We start from the raw sequence: 25,885 nt of genomic DNA on the forward strand, positions 1-25,885 counted from the left end.
AAATTTTGCTCTGAAGATTTGCACTTGCCTCAGCCTGCGGTTAAAACAAGCAACAAGACTGAGTTGGAAGACATTAAGCAAAAGCTTTAAGTGGGATAAAGTAACATTGCTTACTTAAATGGTGGTCTATATGTTGGGTTTACTTCAGGTCTATAATTAAAGTTAATTAGTCAGGTGGGATCAAGCTAGTTCAGGGTCCGGTTGGATTTCTTTAGGCCCAATCTAAACTCTAGTGTCCCTGCAATATCACAAGTTGTTTAAGGTGTGTCAGTAAGAACCTTTTCACATTGGAAGCGGAACAGTTTCACCCTGTATTTAGCTCAGTATTCTTCCTGTAAAACCTGAGCAGCTTCCCTGTTTATGTTTTTGGCACAGACTCTGAAACTTGTGCTGTGGATTTCTGGACTCCCTCCAGAGTTTTAAAAATTGTGCCATACTCTCTCCATTTCCTGGTGATGGATTGAACCGAACTCAAATTAGTTGTTCATAGTTTAGGAAATTGTTTTAGAACTGCATCCTGCCATAAAGGCCTCCACAATTTATCATTTAAGTGTCTGCTGTGTTCCTTGGCCTCCATAATCCTGTCTGTCATCTAATGTTCTCTAGTCTCAAGTCTTCACAGAGCAGTTATGTGTATGGCGAGAATGGCAAACAGATGCACTGGATTTTAATTATGTATAATGGTGTAAATGAGGCAGAATATAAATACACTTCACAGTTTCCTGATTTTTATTAGTCAAGACTTATAAACAACAACAACAGTAATAATAATAATTTAAAAAAAAATCAATAAAAACCCCCGGTTTATTTGTCTCCCAAAATAACAATTATGGTTCATGTCGTTCTATCACATAAAACCCCACTAAAATAAATTACGGTTCAAGGAAGGTACATTAGGGCAAAGAGCATTTTTGCATGTAGTTGTAAAAATCAGGGGTGGGAATTGCAATAAAAGCAACAATGTGGCCGCCTAACTTCCCCCTACTGCAAACATCATACCCACCTTCTGCATGATTGCAGCCAAAAAGATCATTATGGAATGTCAGCATCTTGTAAAGAAAGAGTCAAAGGTGCAGGTATGTGACCAGAACTGTGTTTGGTAAAGCAGATTTGGCTCTGTAAGAGCGTTTTCACTATAATAAAACTACTTCTGTAAATGAAATCTTTTTAATAGTTCAGAAGATCTGTAAATTTACTACAAAAAAAACCCAACAAAAAACCAAAACACAAAAACAACCAACCTAAAAGCATGTCAGCGACACGTTTTAATCCTGACGCAGGATGGCTAAAATATCATATCAAATCAGTCAAAAAGTGCTCCAGCCGCAGGAGATCCAAGCGGCCACAGCTGATGATCTGGGCGATGGGGGCTTCTAAGACCCGGGGGGTGACTCAGCTGAGGACGAATCTGCACGCAAAGCAGCCATAAACACCCCCAAATACACACAGATACACACAGGATCTGGTGGCAGACAACAGTGACCCTGTCATCTTCGATTGCGGGTCGCACATGTTGGGCCAGCAACACCTCACACAAAGCAGAATGGGGCTCAGCCCCCCTAGCGTCCCCCTGCCGCCATGTGGAGACTGCCAGAGAGTTATTTCAGCTCAAAAGAGCAAACACAGAAATCAGTCTGTCAAAAAGGCTCGCAGTGATGCCAAATGTCATTGTCTGCAGTTTATAATAAACAAATGTGATTAGGGTTTTACCTAATCAGAGTGGGTGTAATAAAAAGGAGCAGAGCCAAAATGATGTGGAGCAACTTGCAGGTTTAAGTTAAACTGCAAGTTGCACTTCCAACAAGAGGCCATCTAAGAATAAACTTGCATCTTAATATAGGAACTGAGAACAGGAACAGGAAGGCTGTTTATCTTCTTAGTCATGCAGATTATCTATTAAATCTATTAAACATCTCTTTATTTCTGTTCCTATCAGACGGAGGGAAGTTTGAGGGAACTTTTGAGCTTCAGGCAAATTTCCGAAGCCCGCAGGCTCACATGTGTTCGGCAGATGGCACAGAGTAAATGGCACGGATGTTATTCAGCTGTATATATATATCTCTCACAGACCCTCCAAGAATGTCCGCACAAGGCCAAGCATTATGGCATCTGAGGGCTGTGCTGTCTACTGCCGGTAAGGGATTCTGTCTGTGGAGGTTTCATTTGGATAAAATGCAGACGACGTTTGTCATTAAGGTTAAGAGACTTAACCTTAAATCTCTGTTGATTTAATCTTTGACTGAATCACAGATAGGTAAATCTGTGATTAGTCTGCTAGTTATTTGAAGATTTCCTTTAAGTGTCTTCCAAACCTTAGGTCTGACTTCAGTTCCTTCTTTCAGCCCTTTCTTTTTTTTTTCCCCAAACTAACTTTGTCTCTCCATTCTTCCTTATTTCGACCCTAAAATCTATAATTTTTTCATTCAGCCTCCTTTACCTTTGTATTCTTCCTTCCTTTGTTAGTTTTCATTGGTAATTGCAGTTTTGGAGGACCTTATACGTGGGTGGAGAGCTGAACAAATCTAGGATTTTTCTTGTGTGACATATATATATAAACAATTATATTGTTATTTTGAGACTATATATGTAAAATGAAGCAACACACAAGGAAAAATGGGTGTGAGTACATATTTTTTACATTACATCCTACAGTATATATTGCATCACATCTTGTGTCATTTCTCTGATACAGCAAAAAAAAAAAAAAAAAAAAAAAAAAAAAGCACAAAAGGTTCCAGTGGAACTCCTCCTAATTGCCTGTTTCATTATTTCTAGGGAACTTAAGTTTGACCTATGAATCAATTGGGCAGCAACAGAAACAGACCTCATCCCCCTCAGTTCTATTACATCTTTGAAAAAAGGTCTCACATTATACAGATGACACACAAGACTTCACACACACTACATGATCCACTGAAGGCTGGAGCATTTCTCTGGTGGATTTAAACAAAAAAAAAGTATCTCAATCTTGATTCGTCTGTTGATTGACTTTTACTGTTTTGTCTACCACTTGTTTCCTTTGTTGGGTAAAATTCCTGAAGGAGAAATTAGTAAAAAATAAATAAATAATATATATATATATATATATATATATATATATATATATATATATATATATATATATATATATCTGAGAAAGTCAATTACCTTTTAAAAAGAGTAGAGAACTATTTATCAATAACGTGTTAAAATATTAAGATTCAGGCTTCCTTACTCAGAAAGGATAGCACATCTAATGTGTCTTTAATAAAAAACATAATCGTTGCATATTGCCTAATTAAAAGCAAAAAACATAAACACTCAGAGAAACTGAATATAATTAATATGATTCATGAAGAAATAATGATTCAGCTTCTACTTTCTGAAACCGACAAATAACTAACGTGTTTGTTTTTTTTTACGTGTTTGCAAACTCGTTTATGCGTGCACATTTTACAGACAGAGATGAACAGAGGATTTCCTTTCTCTATCAGTTACTCCCATCAACATGACGTAAATCTCCACGGAAGCACAGATAACCTGCAGGAAACCCCCACCCCGGACGACTCCGACTGAGCTGTCACAGGTTAGCGTGCGTGCAGCTCCTGCAGGCTCCAGGAAAGGTATAATCAGATGTTTGATCAGTTGTTAGTGAAGCGATCCTTTGGTCTATCTCATCAAATTTACAGCATCTACCTGCAGAGTTCCATTTGCAAAGCGAGCGTGGCTGAGCGAGTGGGGGACAAGGGTCGCACGTGTCCCAGAAAACACATGGAAATCTGATAAATTGTGAATTTTAAGTGTTGCATAAAAAAAAAAAAAAATTTCATGATGTGTAGGCCTTAAATATTAAAATAGGAAAAAGAAAGGCTTGCAATTTGTCACTATGTGCAGTAGAAATCTTTTTTAAGTCCCCCAAAATATTGTTATATTATAATACACTACCCTTCTTCACAACATGTGTATTTTTTTAAAAATTTTGTAACATAACCTATTTTATTGGGAGTTTCTGTGGCAGACCAGCACAAAGTACATTTCCACATCGCTTCCAAATAAAAATCTTTATGTGTTATATATTTGAATGTAGTCACCCTGAGTCAGTACAGAAAAACAATCCTTGGCCATGTCTACCAGCCTGAGAAATCTAATTAAAATAAAAATCTAATTGTGCTTTAATTTATTTCTTGATTATTCTTCGCAAAATAACGGAAGTTAAGTCAGACTTAACAGAAATGGTCAGTAAATAAATAATAAAGTACATTTACCTCTGGACTATTTTAACACATAGATAGATGTTCAATAGGAATTGATCTGAAACATGAAGTTGGAGCTCTAAATGCAAGTCCAGTTAAGTCTCAAGTGTTTTGCAGCACTTAACCATTTCTTCCCAGACTGCTCTGTATCTGGTTTCATCCATTTTCACATTAACTCCAACCAGCTTCCGTTTCCCCACAGAAGCAGTACACACAGCATGATGCTGCCATCACCACATGAAATATTGGGAATCACCCCACACAGACCACAGTAAATGTTTCTTTTATTAGATTTCTTTGGCACTAGTAGACTTTATCACTCAATAATTTGAAAGCAGGGCGAACTAATCCAAATCTGGGAACTGAACCAGGAAAGCTCTACCGACAACTACAGTGTCTGCAATCGAGATCCCAGAGTGTAGCATGAACAGAAATTCTCAACACTTTTCAAATGTTTATTTTATTATTTTAAATGTCAAATACCCCGACTTCTTTTTCTTTCTGCACCACTTTGTGCTTATCTGTACCCATTAAAACAAATTTGTAATGTGTGAGAAAACGTAGAAACGCTCAAAGCTCAATACTTATTTTTTGCAACATACCGTATTTCCAATATCTCTGAAGCGTTCAACGGTGGACCCGACAAAATGAGCGACACCTTGAGGTCTGTTCATATGGCAGGATTTCAAGGGCTGCTGACGTTGACCCCTTATTGTTAGATGCTCCCTTTGTGGTCGAACTCGCCACTGTACTGAGCGAAGGAAAAGAAAGGCCTTCTCTAACAGTCGGTCATGCCCCAGTGCTCCTGGTAACAACAGGTCCCAAGGACGCAGACCTGCCTGCCCTATATTGGCTCGGCTCTCCATTAGCGTTGGCGACACCAGCCCCCTGTCAGCTGTCCCATTCGGGGCCGGGCCGGCCCTTTATTAAAGCTTTGATGGCCGCTGAACAAAGGGGCGTCCTATGTTTAGATGATAGAATGTAAGCAACTGGTTTTCTGCTTGGGCAACGCAAGACAAAGAGCCTCCTTCTGAATACAGCGGAGTACGCAAGCGAGAATGAGTGAGAAAACTGGAGGGGAGGAAGGAAAGAAAAAAAAAAAAAAGGAGGAATTTACCCTAAACTTGGGAAGAAATAACAGATTTCTGCGTGTGGATTACTTTGATGGCATGGAAAAACTTCGCAGGTGGCCATGATGCTTTGAGAGTAACGTTTAAGGTCCCAGAACCCAAATAGTAAACATTATTATGGTGTGTTAAACTGGAAAATCAAAGCTGAAGTGTAAAATGTCTGCAGTACAAATTTACTATGTAATCAATTACATATCAACTATTTAATAAACCAAACAAAAAGTAAACTTTTTGTACAATTTTACTTATATTTATAAACTACAATGGCTTTTTCAAATGAATTACAAAGTGTTTTTAGCTAAATGTGTAGCAATTCCAAATTAATATTGTATATTAAAATGTTTGGTGATTGTCCTAATTTTGCTTCATTTTGCTGTGACACATTTTTTTTTTCTTTTTTTACCATAAAGACGCTAAAAGTGATAAAAAATGAATGTCATATTTCTGGAATACAATAAGGAAAACAGTCCAATAACTGCTGTATTTGTCCCTTTTCTTTCTTTTCATCTCCAAACTATTTTAAAGCCACGAAAAAGAGAAACAATAAGAGCCTGAAATTATATCTTTAGTTATTTACAAAAACTGTTATAAAAAAAAAAACAAAAAAAAAAAAAAACAACTGCAGTTACTAGGTAGAATCTCTTTCTCTGTCCATATGAACTGAATGGAGCAAAGCATTTCTTATTTTTTATCATTTTTTTCTATCCACTCTCAATAATTTTTGTGGTTGTATTAAACACGCAGCTATGTTTGTCTTGCACACATACCTGGTCATGGCTGGCTTGTAGGGTGCTCCCGGTGCCGTGGAAAGTCATTTGCACTGGGGACAGGGTCAGATAGGTCACAAAATCCTTCCCGCTCTGCGCATCGCTGTACTGCACCTGAAAAAGTAGCAAACAATTTCAGCAGCGAGTAGAGAAATAAAAGCACAACATTCCCTCCAAAAGATGGTTTTTTTCAGATTGCATTTCATATCATAGACCAACACAATATAGAACGTAAATGGAAAAATGGAAATGCTTTTAAAAATGGTTTACAAATATTGTGAAATCTTAACCAAATTGTACAAATTTCTATTACAAAGGCTGTGATTTATTACTAAGGTAATTGACTGAATGAAAAATTCTAAAGAGCTCAATAATTTTCATTTTGATTATTAATATTTTTTTTGAAGGGGAATTTTGTTTCCACATTTGAGACATCATAAACCATCGTATTCATGGTTTCTATTGTGTTTCTGTTTTCCATTTTATTTGTTCTCTTTGGTTGGGGTTTATTTGGGATTCTTAAAAGATCTTTCAATTGTTGTGTTAAAATAGGATTTGTTTTGGTCTATGAGAGGGTGAACTTGCATTATTATGCCATTAGCAGTACATTACTTGAAAATGGTCTCAAAATAACAATATAATTGTTTATTGCAATAATCAATGGGACAATTCATGGTCCAACAAAATTTGCTACCATGACAGGCCTATGTTTTACTCCAATGCTATTACATTAAATATCAAGTGCACCACAAACACTTGTCTGATTTTAACTGTCAGCTTTTTTTCACTTCACAACTTCATGAGGGGATGGCTAAAAAATATATATATTTAGAATACAGGAAAGGCAACAGAAGAACAAGTGAAAGTGCTTTTGTGTGTGATTGAGAGGGGGCATCCGAGGTAGAGATCGCATCGTGAGTGACCCCTCTGAATTGAGAGGTTAACTCCGCAAGCATTCCTAAATGCTGTGCAATCAGGACTGTTATGACATGCTGCTCCTCTGGGACAGGCTGCTCCTGAGATGGAAGAGCTTTTAGTTAACACTGGCTGCTTAGCCTGCCCTACTTCTTACTGGCTCTCTCCCAGGGTTCGCCTGTGGACTTGCATGAGTTTATATGCATTTGCCTGGCCTACTTCTGCCCAGGACAGCTGCAGGCATCTTAATAAATAGAACACATAACTATGAGGACCGAAAGAAGAACCAATACCAAGAGACGGAGGCGCTGAAGGACAGAGAGGTTTTCTGTTGAAGTTTGTGTTACATTTGTGTTAATGTACAGACTTGGACTGATTTTAAGTCAAGTGACAGAGAAACACAAAGTAGTCAATTAGTTAGTGGAAATAAAAGGTTTTCAGAAGACTATAAATCTAAAAAGGATGGTGTGCAACATCATCAACAACTCTGGGGTTATTCTCTACCAGATTTGACATCCAGTGACTCCAAATGTTTCACATGTTCTTCTTTGCCAAACAGCGAAGATTGGATGCAGAGCATACAGTACACACCTTCTAATTGAATTCAATTAGAAGGTGTGTCCAAACTTTTGGTCTGTACTGTATGTAATCACCAAACAAAACCTCTTAATTAAATTTAGACCTGAACTTTGACTGGGCCATTTTAACACATGCATATGCACTGACCTATGCCATTCCTGTATTGTTTTGCATGTATTTTAACATGATGCTGGCCTGCTAAAAGCTAAACCTCCACCAAAGTCCCTCGTCTTCCAGCGGATTTTCTTCCAGGATTGCCCTGTATAAGATTGCAAGGATAAAGTCATAGTATTAAGAGGAAAAATAATTAATTTTATGAGGACTCCAACACAAAAAAATAAAACAAATTAAAAGGAGGAATTTTGAGGAGGTTATACTTTCATATCAGCATCACATTATTACCAGTAGGAGGACTTTAAAAAGATCCTGCAAACAACTGTTTATTTCAAATAAAGATCTACATGAAATGAGCTGGTTATGTCGGATCCTGATATTTAATATTGTTTCTAATTAAAATCACAGTTTCTTTGGTAATTTTAACATTTTTATTCAGGTAAAATTGTGACCATATTCTCAAAGTTGAAAAATAAGTTCTGATAGCCTCGCCAATATATACATTGGTATTCCTACTTATTATGTGGTCATTTGTGTTTGTCTGTTACTTAAAAATCCCAATAAAATACAATGAAAGTTTGTGGTTATAATGTGATGAAATGTGAAAAAGAGGTATTGCTTTCGAAAAGCACTGTACCCTGGACTTTCTACAGTGCACAGGAAACTTCAACATCACTGGGAGAATATGATTTTGCACAAAATGATGACGCAAAATCATATTTCACATACCTTAAAGGATCCAATGAAACAACAAGCATGTGGAAAAACAGCTATCAGCTTTTGAATTCAAGCATAATGAATGTCCTGGCTCCCAGTCTGCATATTTATGTTGGCAGAAACGTTTTTAAGTCTTCTAATCACAGAAAGTCATAAAACAAGCCTCTGCATGCAGATGTGTGCTTATTTTTCTTTGAGTGCCCTAAATCTCCTCACCGCATCAAAGTTTTATCTTATCAAGGCCATTATTTGATGGCTATACATGCTGAGGTTGTGTGCACAAATACGCACACACAGCGGCTGTATACGATCTGTGACTGAAAGCTTCCAGAGTGGTGTGTGTGTGTGTGTGTGTGCGCGTCCTTTCTCTCCGGATGAGTTATGATCAGGCAGCCAGACACATGGAAGTCTGGCTGCCTGATCGTAATTCACACTCGAGAACGGAGAGATATGAATATGTTTCCATGAAAACACGAACAACCGTGCGATGCTACATGCAGCGCATACATAGAGCACATGCTGGCATGTGTGCGTGCGTGTGTGCACACCTGCTGGTGAGCCAGGCTCACAGTGATAAACTGTGGAACACTATCTGTTATGAGTATGACTGATGAATGTAGTAAAGTGAGCCATGGGAGGGGGGGAAAAAAAAAAAAGCCTTCCCAGACGGGTAATCTCCAATAAATTCTCCAGAGTTTAACATAAACGAGAAAGGGGCAAAGGTGGGAGAGAGAAATAAAAAAGATGACAAGAAAAAGATGACAATACAACAATTTGGTAACAAAAGAATTATACTGGATAGTTTGGAGATGCTGCGCATGAAAGAGTTAGGTGAAAAAGCATGGACGGTTTGTTTATATGTGACGGCCTCAAGTTCTTCTTTGTATAGGAGACTCTGATACATGATGTCATCATGATGAACAGTTGGCGCTTTGCTCCAGTCATCTGTTGCAAACTGTCAAAAGTTCAGCTGAAATAAGTTGACCTTCTCTAAAAGACTTAATTTTAAGTTAAATCTTGTTCAATAAAACTTAGACAAACAACAACAACAACAAAAAAATCCCTTTTATAGAATATAAAACAAAATGAGATTTCTTTTTTCCTTAAGCAATAAAATGTAAAATAATGTTATATTAATTCCTGTAGTTTAAATTTTCATTTGTCTCCTTTCTAGGAGATTCCTTTTGGTTTTACTCTGCATGTACGTATTTTAAGAAGAAGTTCTATCAAAATGTTCCGGTAAAGTTTCAAAACAATCAGTACTGAATTCTCCACCAAAAGGCAAGAAAATAATTCTTCAATTAATCCTATTTTCTTTATCATTGCTAAAAAAGGTGACGGGAGAATAATACCAGGGGGATGTTTTAATGCCAGTAGTTCTGGTCAATTTAAGAAAAATTGAAGAATTTATATTCACCTCTTTCCCCTCAATGAAGATTTAAACTCATCTCTAGCACACTGGTCAATCAAAACAGATTTAGGAACAAATAAAGCAGGCTAACTTTATGCTTGTAGAACAGATAAAATGTTTAGCTTTCATTCCGAGCCATTTTAGAGTGAATTAGTCAATTAGTAAATATTGACTAATCTACTTATATTTTTTGACTTGTAATTATTTTCTACATCTTCAGAATTTGACCGCAAAGAGCATTGAATACTAGAGTTTACGTAAATCTTGCATTGTACATTTTATAGATTTCTCCCACTTCTTTCTCACTCCACTTGATTTCTGTCAAAAACAGAATGGTAAACATGATGAGGTCCAGAAATAAGTGAAAACTGGTAGGTCACCAACAATCACCCATGGGTTCTACTATCCTGATGGCTTTTTAAAAAATTAATTGATTAATTAATTTTTTGGGACAAAACAGTCAATATGTCTGACCGCTTTGAGGATTTAACCACCAACTCTTAACTGAAGGCAGGAAACAAAGTTGACTGACCCGTCAGCGTCTACAGGATCATTTTATTTGTAATGATTTGGCGGAAGCTGAAATAACGAGCGTCTTAAAAACAAGCAGCCCATTCTCCAATGCCAGCCGGCCTGTTTTGAGTGCATCTGCGAGCGGATGCATTCTAAACAGGCCCGACTAATCATCCCTGGTCCCATCACAAAACACAGCCTCTAATCCACTTCCTTTGGAGACAAAGAAGCAGGAGAGTTATGCAAGGCCTGCAATTGATCAGCGGCACTAATGTGGAGCGACCTCTGACATCTGGCTTCTAAAGCTGGATGGCTCATCTTCCAATGGCCCTCTTCATTCAAGCAAATGTAAACATGCACAAACCAAAAAAAAAAACACAGTCACTGTTTATGAAGCTTGGCAAAATCTATGTTACATAAACAATTAGGTAGGTCAAAACTCAAAATTTAAAATCAGAAATGAAATGTTGGGGAGCAGCGAGAGAAGCCCACACAGATCCCGAGGATGAAGTTTCACAAAGCTGTAAGAGTATTCTCTAAAACAAACACTGAACTGGAGGGCTGTTGCATTAGTTGCTTACTTAAATACGAGGATTTCACAACGTGCACCTAGTAGGAAATAACATTGACTTCATAGTTGTCAAGCCTGTACAGAGAGAATCTAGTACAGATCAATTAGGCTCCAAAATAAGCCACTTCGTTGGAGTCAAGAGGTTTTGAGTGGACTGTTGATATTCTCTGGACTTCCAGGAATAGCAGGATGTGGAGGCCAAACAAAGGTGCTCCTCCTGAAATGCACTCACCATTAAAGTCTTTATAAAAATTAGAATGTCGGTTCAAAATAAACTCGGCTACATTCTCGTAACATCTTGTTGCGAATGTTCGCATTTCAAAAGAGATTTATTTCGGTTTTAAATAGAAGTGCGAGCTGCACAAGTTTAACAAATTATTTTTGGGAAACTGTTTTCACAGGAACATTGATGGGTATGCACTGTCCCGTAAATTATCCCCCTATAAATAAAGTATCATATTTGGTACTGGCACAGAAACATTTAATGATATTTAAGCTAGTATTTGCTGTATGATTTCAAGACGAATGGTTCCTTTTTACTGACATAGTATAATAATAGTGTTTTGGGTAGATCCTGCAGGCAAAAATCAAACATCCGTGAAGGTTTAGTCAAAGACAACAGGACAAATTTGTGTTTTTATGTTTATAGTCATGGGATCGCTTAGAAACTTGTCTTGTGACAAGAGCTCATTGAGTACAGAATGACTTAAAACTAGAGGAAAAAATGCTGGCCTAGAGTTTTTCTGAGAAACTTGCATGAGGATAATGAAAAGTATTGTTTCAGATTCCAAACAAAGTGCCAGGGTGAACACACCCTCCATCTCTACATGCCGAGCCTGCGGTGGCACACAACTGCCATTGCTGCCAAATGTCAGGAATTCAATGAAATATGATCAATACTATCAAAACACGCGAGAAGAAAGGCGAGGAAAAGTGATTATGCTGCATATTCAAATTAGCAAAAATGCAGCGCTGGCACTTGAGGGTACTTGATTTAAAGGTTCGCAAATGAACTTGATTGAGGCGCAAAAACATCACTGCCGAGTTTTGCTAAACGCACGCAGACGCAGGCATGCGCGTCAACACGCACACGGAGGGCCACCATGTGAGCAGAGACTGTGCGCCGAGCCAGCAGAGCATTAGCAGTCTGATTTATACCACAGACAAAACTTGTTTTCGAAGATTGCTCTTCACACAAATATGCCGCAGACTGCAGCTGGAAGCCATCACCGGGGCCGCAGAAATAAAGCATGGTGGGATTAGCCACCCCAAAATGTATTTTCTAAAGCAAATCCCAGAGTAAACAGAGAGCGGAGGAATGAAATGATGACACGGAGATTGGGAGCAAACTGTTGGTCTTTGAACGCTTGCAGCAGATCATGCATTTGATCTCGATAAGAGAGACAAGAGAGTGAGCAGTGGAGATCAGGGAGGGAGAAAAGAAGGTGGAAAAAAAAAAAAAAAGGGTGTGTTTTGTGTAAGCCCAGAAACTGCCAGGCAGTGTACTAGGTGTAGTCAGCGCCGCTTGATGTGGTTTTTCTACACGGCCAAAGGAGGAAGCGGGGAGAGGGAAGAACAAACAGTGTGAAAGTGTGAGAAATCCTGGGAACTGGAGTGAATGGATATCAACACCCGCCACCCGGCAAGGATAGTGTTTTCATTAACATGGGATTTCCAACATCAAGTTCTGATTTCAGTACAGCAAAGAGTACATCCCTGCTTTGTCTCTAAATCCGTCTCCAACGTTAAGCTCACCACAACCTCACTAAATGAATCTCGACTGATTAGCATCTTGGATTGGTTGTTTTGGATAGAGGGAGACTATAAAACAGCGAAGAGGATTAATCTCTTTAAACATGACGTGGAATGTTGAATAGAGTAGGTTGATCTATTCCCTCTAACTCTAGAGAACATTGAGAGGTTTCTTTTCCACCCTCAGTCTTCAAAGATTCTGTGCCACTGAATCTTTATTATTACCTCAGTTTTTAGAGTAAAGATCTAATGCCCAATGTTGATAATAAAACCTGACAGGCTGGTCAAAATGAAACAATAAACAAAGCGGTTCTGTCATATTTTCCACGGCAGTTTAGGAACAGCATCAGGAGTGGTGTAACCTCTGAGTGGGGCTACAAAGGTGTCACATCTACTATTGCTGCCAGTTACCAGGGAATATGGCTTATGGAAAAGGGCGCATGCTGTTCACTCATTTAGTTATAAACGCAACAGAGCCAGTTTATTTTACAACATATAGAAAAAGCATGCAAGTAGATGTAATTCACATCATCTGTTGAAACCAAATTTTTATTCTATGAAAACAGGAACTTTTCTTTCTTATTTTCTGACCTTAAATCATATTCAACTTTTTTTTTTTTCTTTTTCAATACAGTTAGAATGACTAAAATAATTTTTTCCTGCAAGACGCCAGAATAATGAGCTATAATTTTTTTATTTTATATTCTTACACTAAGTTTAGTATGCTTTAAATTATTTGGGAAAGCACAGGTGATGACATCATGGCTACGCAAGCCTTTGACTCACAACATCGGAGTTAAAACGAGGCACACCTGGGTGGGTATTTTAACGCAACACCTCAAACACACTGCTTCCTTCTGTGGCAATTGTGGGTAAAATCCAAAGAAACCAGGCATGAAAGCAGGAAGGGAATTGTGGACCTTAACTTCTTGACAAGAGTGGCACAAAATTTAACACAAACATGACGATACCATCACAAACTCTATGGCTATATCCAACCAAGACACAAAAGAACGTATTTTTGGAGTGAATTGTGCATTATTAACCCCAGAAATGAAATCATTAGTGGCTTAAGGAACACAGTCAATGTTGTAGGGAGGCCATCACCGACCCAAATTTGAAAATCCGGTTTAGTTGCACCAGTTCTGTCAGGACAAATGGGCCACTCAGCAAGGAAGAGGCCATTACTTCACAAGCAACATAAAAAAGATAAATTGCAGTTTTTGTTTGGGATGATCATGTTATATTTATAGAGTAAAAAAGTAGGAAACTTGAAGGGCTGTAAACACCATCCAATTTTGAGTACACCATGTCGATTGGGAAGAGAATGGGTGGCAGCATAATTCTTTTCACAAAAATAGATGTCACTGTGACGAGAAACAACACGCAGAAAAATTGAATCAACATTTCAAGAATGTAGTGTCAATGGGAAAACAAATAAAATTCAGATAATTTATGATTTATGACAGGTAAATCTGTGGCAACAAAATGGATAAAAAGCAAAACCTAAAAAAAAAGACGAGGAACTACAGGAAACAAGGAGATTTTTTTGTCCTAAGTGTCTTTGACTTTCAGCTTTTTTTTTTTCTTTTTTGTCTCTGTCCTACTTTCACACTCTCACATATCCACTGTGCCAACAACACAGCGACCAAATTATTAGGACAAACAAAAACTCTGCAACAGGTGCCAACATCTACACTCCAAGCTACCACCAGAAAAATGCTGTTGCTTAGCCGGTCCGAATTTCCCCCTGTGGCTGTTTTCCAATTAGATCAAAAAAAGGCTTAGCAGGTAGACTTGAGCTTTTGTCTCCTGAGAACGCCCTCGGTGTTGGCCAAGTTTCCTTAATTCCTTGTACCGTAGTCACTGTAACCTGCACACTTGGATAACATAATGACATTAACAAGATTTCTAATCCAACAATGACAGCATTATCGAATTTCAAAAATCGATTAGACCGTGTAAATAGAAAGGCACTTTAACACAAAGAATCAAATGACGGGATTTTGGCTAAATATTAATAATCAGTTTTGTCCAGCGACATGTAAGTAAAGCTTAGGAGGTTTGCTCAACACAGCTCTGTAAGCAAGCAGAGGTTTTCATTACAAACCCAGAAGATATGAAACATCCTCTCAAAGGAACACACATTGTCAGCATGTCTCAATTACTGCCTGAATTCTTTGCTTAAGAAACACGAGGGGATCAGCACGTAAACCGATGCTTGTTTGTGTTTTTACTCCCAGAAATGTCTGCAAGCATTTACAAGCAAAAGCACACAACTATGTAATATGTTACAGTAAATATGTTTAGGAAACTACAAGAATGCCAAATTTACAGGCAAGCTTTGCCCGGCTCATCCGTTTCCACTAAACAGGACCTGCTGTGTGAATGTGTGTGTGTGTGTGTGCGTGTGTGTGTGTGTGTGATTGGCCAGGCGGCAGAGCTCTCTCAGGTTACATCCACACAGGAAGGCTAAGAGCAATAACAAAGGCCTTTCAAAGGAACCCTCAGCAGGTTAAGATAAAATGTTTTAGCTCAAACTGATAAAAAGCATCTGCGGCTTAAATGAGCAGGCGCTGGTATCAGCACGCAGGTATGTACAGATTGAAACAGACAACAGATCCCCCCCCCCACACACACACACACACACAGACCTGGGAGAGGGTGTGTGAATGTGTCCGGTTTGGTACTGACAAACCCACCTGTGAAGCTGGTGCATTCTATCCGGGTCTGCTAATGAGAACTGATTGTGCTTTCACTCTACTACAAAACTCCAGTCCTCGAGAGCCGCTGTCCTGCAGTTTTTAGATGTGCCAAAGGTACAAAAACACTGGAATGAAAAAGCTTAATTACCTCCTCCTTGTGTAGATCAGTTCTCCAGAGCCTTGCTAATGACCTAATTATTCTAGGTGTGGTGCAGCAGAGGCACATCTAAAAGTTGCAGGACAGCGGCCCTTGAGGACTGGGGCCCTTGAGGACTGGAGTTTGAGGCCCCTGTTCTAAACACACTGACATCTCAACAACAAACAATCATAAAATACTGCAAATAATAACATAAAATGTTTTATTATACTTTATAGTAATAGTTTTTTTTAAGGTAAACACAATCCAAAACTCACTGTTGGATATGGCAAAGAATGCACTGTTGCAATTATTTGAGATACACCAATCAATTCGCCAGAGAGGAATCAGCCAGTGTCACCTTGAACGGTTCTGTTCAGGGATTCACAGATTAAATAACTTCTAATCAGATTGTTTTCATCTCACTTTCACTTTCCCTTTCCCAAGTAGAATTGGCGATCTATAAACACATCAACTAACAGCTCTGATGCGCTTGCTAACTTAAAAACAAAGCAGATATGGATCTAGAAGACGTTCTGATGCATAAAGGTGATAATACTGTCATACCTTCATTTTCTAGCACCTCTATCAAAAAATCTGCAGTGTTTTACTTCTCTTTCAAGATTACAAGTCTTAAAAAAACTAAATTATAATCAGTCAAGATTTGAATTGATAGTTCCGACTTCAAAGGAACACAAATCTGCATTACGGATGAAAAGCCCTAAATAATGTTCTAAATAACATATTATTTTACTTTAAAAACAGCTGAGCCAACAAAAGCATGGGGTGCTTTTAGTCTTGTTTAACTTTGCAAACTCTGACTCTCATATTTATGACGTGCAGTTTTCATTTCTCATGCAAAGTTAGACATTTTGTTTTATTTTAGCGGTCTCCTTTGTGGTCTGCACTCGGATAAAATGCCTGCTTAGCTCAAACAAGGACTGGAGTTTACCACAGTTTAACTAGTATCGTGAAGTACTTGTGTCTTTTGTATACTTATCCTCCCTGAGCACCGCAGCAGCGACACGTAAACTTCAGGGACAGAAATTCAGAGGAGAAATTTAAAGACGCCTTGGTGCCACATCTCTGAATCCTACCTGGAAGTCCTGGAGGTGAGCCAGGTAATCCAGCTGCTGCGCCGGCTGCACAGAAACACTGCAGGCCAGGTTCTTCCCCTTTACGGGCAGCGACCCATCTGCTGGAGGTGACTGGCCATTAAGCAGCAGCTCTCTGGCCATGGTAGCAGTGGGGCTGGGTGAGGAGGACGAGCAATATGGAGAATGTCCTGGGGGCAGAGGGGCAGAGCAGGACCCCGAGTCTTTGGATGCAACGTAATTGATGGACCCTCCGATGGTGCTGCTGCTGCCGGTGACCGGTATGCTGCCACTCTGCTTCCTGCTGGCTTCCATCTCCTGGTAGACGTCGGGGCTGAGGTGGAGCAGACCCTTCTGGGCTGGAGGAATGAAATTGAACAAGAACAATTGTAAAGAACAACTGCATGGATTGACAAAAGAGGTCAAAAGATGTCTACCAACAAGTAATTGGTAACCGGGAAAACATGTACTGTTCACACAGAGAAAATACTTCAGACTTTTTTCTTGAAAAATTTGATTTTTCCTTCAAAGTTTCTTAGCAACAGCTTTAAAAACCTTTATTTAAAAAAAAAAAAATTTTTTTTAAATGTATCAGATGAGATATTGCTCATTCGCATTATTATATTGTTTGTCAATATTTTATATGACCGCAGAAAAGAGATTAAAAAACACATGCTGGCTTCAAGATAGCATAGGACATCAGAGACAAGACAATACGAAAAGAGGACAAAGACAAAGAAAATGTGTCAACAAAGAAAATAAAAAATTTTATATTTTAAGAAACTCCAATTATTACCCTGTAAATAGAACCCCACTTTTTTTTAGAGCATCATTGATTTATTCCTTCTGCAATCCTAAGAGAGGAAGGAAACTGGACTTCTACTTAGGATCGTCCTGTTTGTAGGTGACTGAGAATCGACACCAACATTCAGTGTGCAGTGAAACACAAGTCAAAGTGAATGCAACACCTCACTGCTTTGCTTCTGTTTGACTTTATAATGGCAATCTAAATATTTCTTGATTTGCTGTTTTATGGAATTACTCAATAAGATGGCAAACTTGGTTCTAGTAACTTTTATTGTTACGAATGTGTTGAAATCATGTCTAAACAGATTCCTCAGTCACTCAGTCGTAAACAAACCCACAGCTACTCAACAAGCGCCTGGAAAAATGTTTGCATCTAGAAAAACATCTTAGATCTGCTAACAACATGGGTGAAAGCTAAATATAGATCTTTCAAGTCACACTTTGTGATTAATAATGCTCAAAAAATATAATGTTCTTATGTCATGTCCATATTTTGTACATAATAAAACACAAAATATGAGAACAATAGGCTTAGAATCCAAAAGTAAAAAAATCTAGGGGCCAGAAAATTTACCTATTTTGATTTTAGATTGTGCACAATTTAACAAGAAAAGATTGGACAAAAATAGCATTTTACCGTGTCAACCAAAAAGAGAATGTTGTAACATAAGTGACTAATAACCTTTGAATAACTGGAATTAGAAATAAAGTCCATGGACACCTCCATGGTGTCGGAAAAAGTCGGCTGCATTTTGAGATAAAATTATTTGGACTTGTCACTAAAGTCATTTTGTTGAACTTAATTCTTTTAGATTCTCATTTCTAACACAGTTGACATGCTGGTATTACATCAGCAGGTCTAAGCCCCATTAAAGTATCTTTATACTTTTACATCAAGTTGACTGTTAAAAGTCTCTCACTCTCAAACACAAACAGAGACAGAAACAGAGCGTCCACCGATATCAACAGAGCGTCAGTGACTTCATCCCTGATGAGAAACAGCAGTATCAGCTGTCCCACGTTCAACACTCCGTCAATATCAGAAACCCAACAAAACCTTGATGAATTCTTCTTAAGAAACGTTTAGAGCCATTAAGACCCAGGAAATTCAAACCCTTTACTGTGTGCAGAACTTTCCGTTAAATGGGATACAGCTCTGCCACAACTCGCTGAACTAAAGGAGTTTTCTTTATCCAACTTGAAACTATTTTATGTTGGTTAGTGATAACACCGTCAAGGGATAGTCATGAAAGACTGAAGGAGGACACGACCTAGAGTTTAATGCTTCCACCAAAGCTGTGAGCTTGAAAACAAACATGTGAGGCATGTCAAAGGCAGAAGACAGCAGACAAGGATGAGCTTGTGAGGTAGTTATGATAAAAGAGGATGTGAGGATGAGTGGATGCTAAAACTCCGCGAGGAGCCCATCCAAGGTCAGCAGAGACAGGAAGACCAGCTGTCTTTGTGTCTGCGTGTCTGTCTGAGGGCTTGTTTCTGCGTGTGCACGCACGTGTGTGTGTGTGTGTGGAGTAACAGCTGGGAGAAAGTGCTGGAGCGAGCGCCATGACTGACAGGCCACTTCCTGTTTCAGTTAACATTTACCATCCACTGCACAACGGCAGAGATTTGCACACTTGTAGTAAACTCATGTCTAAGGTTTCTGGGAACGCGCTGACAGCGATTCCCATTCCGAGCACAAAGAGAGGCTGGCTCTCGTTCCGAAAAAGAGAAGAAAACGAAATCCAAGGCTTATTACTCATGCTACAACAAACTGCCCCATCGCCAACCGTGACACAACTTTAAGGATGTTTCTCCCTCCTTTCCCAGGTCATGTTCATGGCCAGAATTTTAATTCAAGCAAAAGTTGCCAATGAACGTAGCAGAATAAAATAACAGACGTTATCCAGCATGACATCAGAAAACCGACGGAGGAGTGTGCAATGTGAGGACGTCTGTATGTTTCCGAGTACTCGAAACTGATGTCAGATGGTGAGCGTGAGAAGCAAGACAAAGAAACACAGCCAGAGCGAGCGAATAAGCAAGAGTGACGGAGTTTATTTTTGCGTGATGTTGAGACAGCGGTTGTGAAATTGTGTACACGAAGCAAGAGCAAGTTAGGGAAAGTGGGGTTGGAGGGAACAAGCCAAAGCTGAGAAGAGGAGAGGGGGATAAAAGAGCAAGAGAGAGAGAGAGAGAGAGAGAGCTGTGTTGTTCCTGAGGGGGTCCCACCCAGACTCAGTGTCCGGTGGGCCAGGGGAGTGCTGGAGGGAAGCCAGAGCCGAGCATGAGACTGATCGAAAACAGATAGGGCCGGAGCCCGCCGCTATAAATCACCAGTGTGGAGCAAGACCTTTACATAGTTCACGCATGCACACAACGCACACAAACACACATACAGGCGGCAGGAAATGAACTGTGGCAACTCAAGTGAAAAGCCCTGCTGCAGCACCCATGGGAATAAAAGGGAGAAAAATCACTCTTCTTACTTCGTTTTCTTCTGCTTTCTTTTTACGCTCCCTTCCTGTCTCTAAGCCACCCTGTTTGCTGGAGCTGCGTCTTCCACGGATCACGCGGGGGCAAAGGACAGACACACACACAAAGTCTGGAATAAAGGCTGTGAGTGGCCGCAATGTGTGTGAGAGAAAGTACTAAAGATACAACATTAAATGAGCCGCTCATGACACATTCACTGTTTTTCCCCCACTAAATTAGAGGAGAGGAGTTGTGGATGTACACCATAAATCTTGCGGTTGGAGAAGAAAGCTGGTGTCTCTCATAGTGAGACACTGTGGCGGTAGCATCATGCTGTGGGGATGCTGTTGTTTTGGTTGGAGTTTCTTTCTTATCCTCCATGACAACTAACTGATACTGAGATGGAATTGGGTATATCTTGCAGCCCTAGTAGAGCAACAAAAGGTGTTCCTACAAATTACTGAGTCAAGACAAATGTACGCCACATGTTTCAGCTTTTTAATAGAAAAGCAATACATTGAAATTATAAGTTGTAATGACAAAATCTGAAAAGAATAGGGTGTTGCAAGGCAATATATATTTGCAGAAGTCCTTTACTATATATATATATATATATATATATATATATATATATATATATATATATATATATATGTATACATATATATAATGTAGATATATTAACTGTTATTGTATTTCTTTGCAAATGCTAAAAAAATATATAAGATTAAAGAAAATCAGATTATATCATTGCGAATCCAGGATATTAAAATTCCCATTACATGAGGTTTGATTGTGGGTTCTCTACAATGACTATGGTGCTATAATGGTTTATTGCCTTTCTGATGCTAGGTTTGTGTTTTGCTAGTTTCATTGTGACCACTTTTTCAAAGTTAATCAGCCCTAAAATTGCATTATTAGCCCAGTTTGTTCTGCAAGATTTTCTAATGGGTACTATTGTTTATGCCTGGGAAAACCAAATTAATGACGACAGCAAAGATATTTCACCATGTTTCCACTGCAATAATGAAGCAGAAATAGGCCGGAGGGGGAAAAAAAATTAGTCTAACAACTGAACTGTTGCTGTCAGGGATGATTAAGTCAGAAAATAAGAGTGAACATGAAAATGATTCACACAGACGTGACTCCCAGATTCACATTTCCAAGAGTAACTACTTGTAGAGGGCCCAGCCGTTTTGACTAATTGCTGATCTGGAGCACAAAACACGTTGCTAACACAGTGCCAAGAAGATAAGAAATCAGCAATGACTTTATAGAAGCAGTTATGGCTGAAGTTTGCAAACAATTTGAAGTTCGTCATTTTAGTGTGAGCAAGATTATCCACAAGTAAAACACTTTTTTAAGACGGTGTGCAGTCAACACAGGAAGACCTGCTCAATGACCTGAAGAGCTCAGACCATAGTCCTAAAGGTTACCATAGTAACACACTACATAGTCATTGATTAAAATCCTGCAGTGTAGGATGACTGCAATGAACTGAGGGGAGCATCATGAGATTTTGTGCAGCAACTTCCTACAGTAAGAGCACTGAAGACGAGTCGTGACGCGTCGTTCAGCTTGACAATGACCCGAAACGCACAGCAGGGGTCCCCAAAAGTGGTTCCATAAGTGTTATAATAGTGAAAATGTGTTATGTTTCTAATAGAACTTTTTTATTTTATTACATAAAATCCTATAATAGTGCATTTATGAATTCATATGTTATGTTTCTAATATTGTTAGGTGTGTTTAACTGTTTTTGTAGTAAATATATATATATATTTTATGGACCCAGGAAGTGTACCGTAGCCGTTGTTATGGGGATCCAGATAAATAAACAAACCTGAAACTCTGTGGGGAATTATAAAATACTTATTTCATACAATAACATGAATCATTTAAAAATATACAATGTGGTTTTCTGGATTTTATATTAGATTCTGTCTCTCATATTTGAGATGTACCTATGATGAAAATTACAAACCTCTCCATTCATTGTAAGTGTGAATACTTGAGAAACTGGTGGTGTATCAAATACTTATTTCCCACTGCTGCACAATGTGCACTTTGCTTCTACCATGGATATGTTACTGTTATCAATAAAGAGTATTAATCTAATTTTTGGGTGTAAAAGCTGTAAAGTCCTCTTCCCAGCCAAGTCCGTTGCAACACTTTTCAACCAAAAAGTGTTCAGCCAATCAGCACAGAAGGAGAAATCAGAAACATCTTCCATTCACCAACTGCAGGCACACACAGAAAACTGAGACCAGCTGTATTTGTTTGAATGAGTTGTAAATGGTGTTTATGCAAAAACATTATCCAGACATTAGCGTCATGTGAGTGTTGTGAGGATCAGGCATTTTTAAGAGCTGATTAGCAGATAGTTAAGCCTCATGCGCGGCGCGTGAGATAAACCGAGAATGGCAGCGGACCAGCGGCGCACTCAATGCCAACAGCAGAAACGATCTCCAAATAAGGAAGACATTTCCCCAGGGGTTCTACTCTGGAGGTATTGGGAAACTCCTGCATCCTGAGTTACCATAGAAACCATAAACACTGAAACACTTCATCCGAGAGCATAATCATCAATCTCTAAACATGAAGATGATGCATCTTTCACAAGATTGGACTAAATTAAGGCATGAGGGTGGTATGGGAGAGGTTCATGTTCTCATCCAAATTCTGTATTTCAAGTCGAAAAAAATAGAATCAATGTGCAGATTTGTTTTTAAGACCCTGTAAGATACAATCAATTCTATTCTCAAAGATAATATTGGATGCACTATGTCAAAGGACAGCAGAAAGTTTACATTTGACTTTGGTCAAATGTAAGCCTTTACAATCTCTCAGCCTTGTTCACTCGTCCCCAGAACAGCTTCTTTCTAAGCTCCTGGCATTAACTTTTCTGGTATCAGAGTAAAAATGTCATGACCTTTTATCAGAAGGGGTTTGTCACAACCCATCAGGCTCAGTGCATAGCAGGCTAATTCAGGATAATGTAGGACACTGACTATTTTTGTATAAAATGTTTCACCTTCAATAAATCTGACATTCTCCACCAGACAATGGCCAGCTTGGAGTTTAAAACAACAACAAAAACACAAAATAGGAAACCAAGAAATAAAATTAGAGGTTTTTAAATGATATTTTCTTAACAACATACAGACGAGGGGGGAAAAAAGCCGTTACTATAAAACTGCATCTCTTTCATTTCCCTTTAAACGTACTCGTTTAAAGGGAACGTATTGTTTAATCCCAGATGAATTAAACAATATTCATCTGGGACTTTACATACCTAAGTAAATTATAACATTAGTGAATTATTTTGTGCAAAAAAACAAAAACAAAAAAAATATTTCAATAATGTTTGTCTTATATTGCATCTGTGTTAATTTATCAACTGCAAACTAATGTTTTAGCTAAATTTAACGGGGAAAGGCTTAAGTTATGAAGATATTAGCTCAGCTACATTTGGTATTTGTAAATATTGCATAATGTATGTCGCTTATTGAAGCAAATCAAAAACATACTGACCCATGAGTACAAACCAACCAAGGTACAAACCCAACAATGATATCTGCATTCCATTACACCCTTCATGTTTACTGATGGCTCCCCCGTTCTATTAATCAGAAAAAGTTAATCTGGTACTAAGGTTACAAGCTTGTTTTGCTGACATTAAATCAGGATGTCTATGGGAATGGTTTGCTTTTATTGTTTTAAAAACATACAGGGGCATAGACTTTTAATTTAAGAACAAGATTATTATTGCTGCTGGCTGTTGTGTTGCTCTCCCACAGATCTCAACTCATCCAAAATTAAGTCCTGCTTGCTTACAAAGATGCTCCGTTTCTGGGATCAGATAAAATGCCCCTTTTCAGAATAAGAAGAAGAAGAAAACAAAAACAATTAATGTTAAGATATTTTTTAACCTAGAAAACCTTCCAGGCTTACATTAGATGATATTTCTCTGACCACTGATGCAAGTTCAAGGTGAGCAAACCTTTATTGACAATGCTGCACCCTAAGGTACCTATTTTAATACCCTCTGTAATCCCAAATCAATTATTTGCTTGAATATGCAGGCTTACTGAAACTTGTGGTCCAGACCTGGAGGCAGAGTCTTCAGTATCATTGATCAAATGTTACTGTTTTTTTTGTTTTGTATTTTTTACTCAGTAACCATATGTGCTTATAACTTCAATATGCCTTAATTTTCTTTAGTATATTTTTAACTTCTATCCACCGTCTTATTAAAGTTTTTATCGCCATTTATAAACAGATTATAAAAGTTTTAAAAGTTCTTTCATCTGCTTTTACTGCCTGTGTCATGTAGAGCTTTAGGTATGTTGTTGCTTGAGAGGTACTTTATGAGAAATGATGGCAACTAATAGAATTCATTCAGGAATTTTTATTAAATGTGTAAAACAAAGTAACCACAGCTTTAACATCCAAAGTGTGGTTAGAAGTTTGCGTTGCTGCAAAAGCTCAATCTAAATACTGGCTAGTATTTATAAATAAGTATTCTATATACACTATATTTTCACCCAATCTGGTGTATAAGACTTTATTTTATGGCTACAGGTATAGAAAGTTAATCATCTAGAAAAGCAGGCTGTTTGTACAAACATTTATAAACAAGTAGGTCGGCCACAAAATTCTAGACAGGCATCACAGGAAGTCTAGCGTGTCCCCAGAACTGAAGCTGTCATAGCAGCAAAGCGATGCCAGTCTAGTTTTATATGAGTGAGAAAGGCACACAGTCAAAATACATTTGGACATCTAGTGTATCTAAAATAGAAAATAAAATGAAACCGATTACTTCCTTTTTTTTAGGATGCACCTGATTTCTTTTGTATGTACCCAAAACACGGTTTAGCATTCTAGACAAAACAGGATCTCGTTGAACAGAACATCCGATGTAATATTCGGATCAACAGGTGTCAAATATTTTTGGCATAAAGGGTTCACAAACAGACATAAAGAGGAATAAAAGACACTAAAGGTGAGTTCAAGTAGCTTAAACCCTAAGCCTAAACATTGTAAACCAACGTTCATACATTCCGCCTCAGGTGTACAATACATTAACAACATCCTGTGATTTATCTTTGTCCATAAGAATTCTTATTTTATATCAACATGCTCGTTTTGTGTCTGTTTAGTGGGATGAACAATGTGTGTGAGTGTGTGTGGGGGTGCACCTGCGTGTGCTTGGGTGTTAATCCTGACTGAAAGGCTGCGTTTTTTGCTCAGGAAGGTAGTGGATCGACTCCCCAGAGGGCCCCTGTGTGTTGGCCCTGTAAGCCTGTGTGAATGAGCCTGAATTCGCAGGCTCCCCACGAGGACGCACGGCCAATTAAGCTGACAGTCAGAGGCCCATTGACCAGTCACAGAGATTAAACGCCGGGCCATCTCGGTGGCTAAAACCACCTGCGAGATCGGAGGGGGTTTTGAAAAGCCTAAGAGTAGGAGGAGAAGGAAATGGTAATAGACACAGAGAGACGTGCCGATACTCACTGTTACTCGTTGCTTCGGTAAAAGGCGCCTTTTGTCCATTCCAGCCTTTGTTGTCCATCTGTGGAGATGGAGAGAGAACCAGAGAAGGGGGGGAGGAGGAGAGGTAAGAGAGATGTCGATTCTTGAACAGACAGCTTCTTCACGCATGTCAGACAAGTTCCTTCCTACTGTTTGCTCCACAAAGAGACAAACGCTCACAAGATGGGATGCCTATGGAGACTACTGTCTCTCTAAGCCAGCTACTTATTTAGAGGGGTTGTGTGTGTGTCACTGTTTAGCAACTTGAAAAAGGGTTCCTTCTACTGCAGCGGTAAGCCCATCTGCCTGCACAAACACAAACAGCCACAAGTAGGTGTTTGAAACAGAAACAAATTCTTTCTGATGCGTGCAACAGCTGAAGAGATGTCATGGCTGTAAACAACTCTAACCCACTGCCTCTGAACAGCCCTCCAC

The 25,885-nt window shown here is 38.7% G+C and overlaps 1 protein-coding gene across 3 annotated transcripts in view; it reads right to left on the reverse strand.

Annotated features, from left to right (window-relative positions):
- The window catches only part of stau2 (staufen double-stranded RNA binding protein 2), an 83,393-nt gene that overhangs the window by 19,816 nt on the left and 37,692 nt on the right, over positions 1-25,885 (reverse strand). For 2 of the 3 annotated variants that reach the window (XM_044104652.1, XM_044104654.1), the window contains exons 11-13: positions 25,433-25,490; positions 16,640-16,995; positions 6,130-6,243 (exon numbers count right to left, since the gene is read on the reverse strand). In XM_044104652.1, the coding sequence (XP_043960587.1) occupies positions 6,130-6,243; positions 16,640-16,995; positions 25,433-25,490 (528 nt within the window). Of the gene's footprint in view, positions 1-2,927; positions 3,036-6,129; positions 6,244-16,639; positions 16,996-25,432; positions 25,491-25,885 lie in introns of those variants that run through there. The other variant, XM_044104653.1, reaches the window with a different exon arrangement.

Source organism: Gambusia affinis, linkage group LG21, assembly GCF_019740435.1.
Source record: "Gambusia affinis linkage group LG21, SWU_Gaff_1.0, whole genome shotgun sequence".
NCBI classification, from domain to species: domain Eukaryota; kingdom Metazoa; phylum Chordata; class Actinopteri; order Cyprinodontiformes; family Poeciliidae; genus Gambusia; species Gambusia affinis.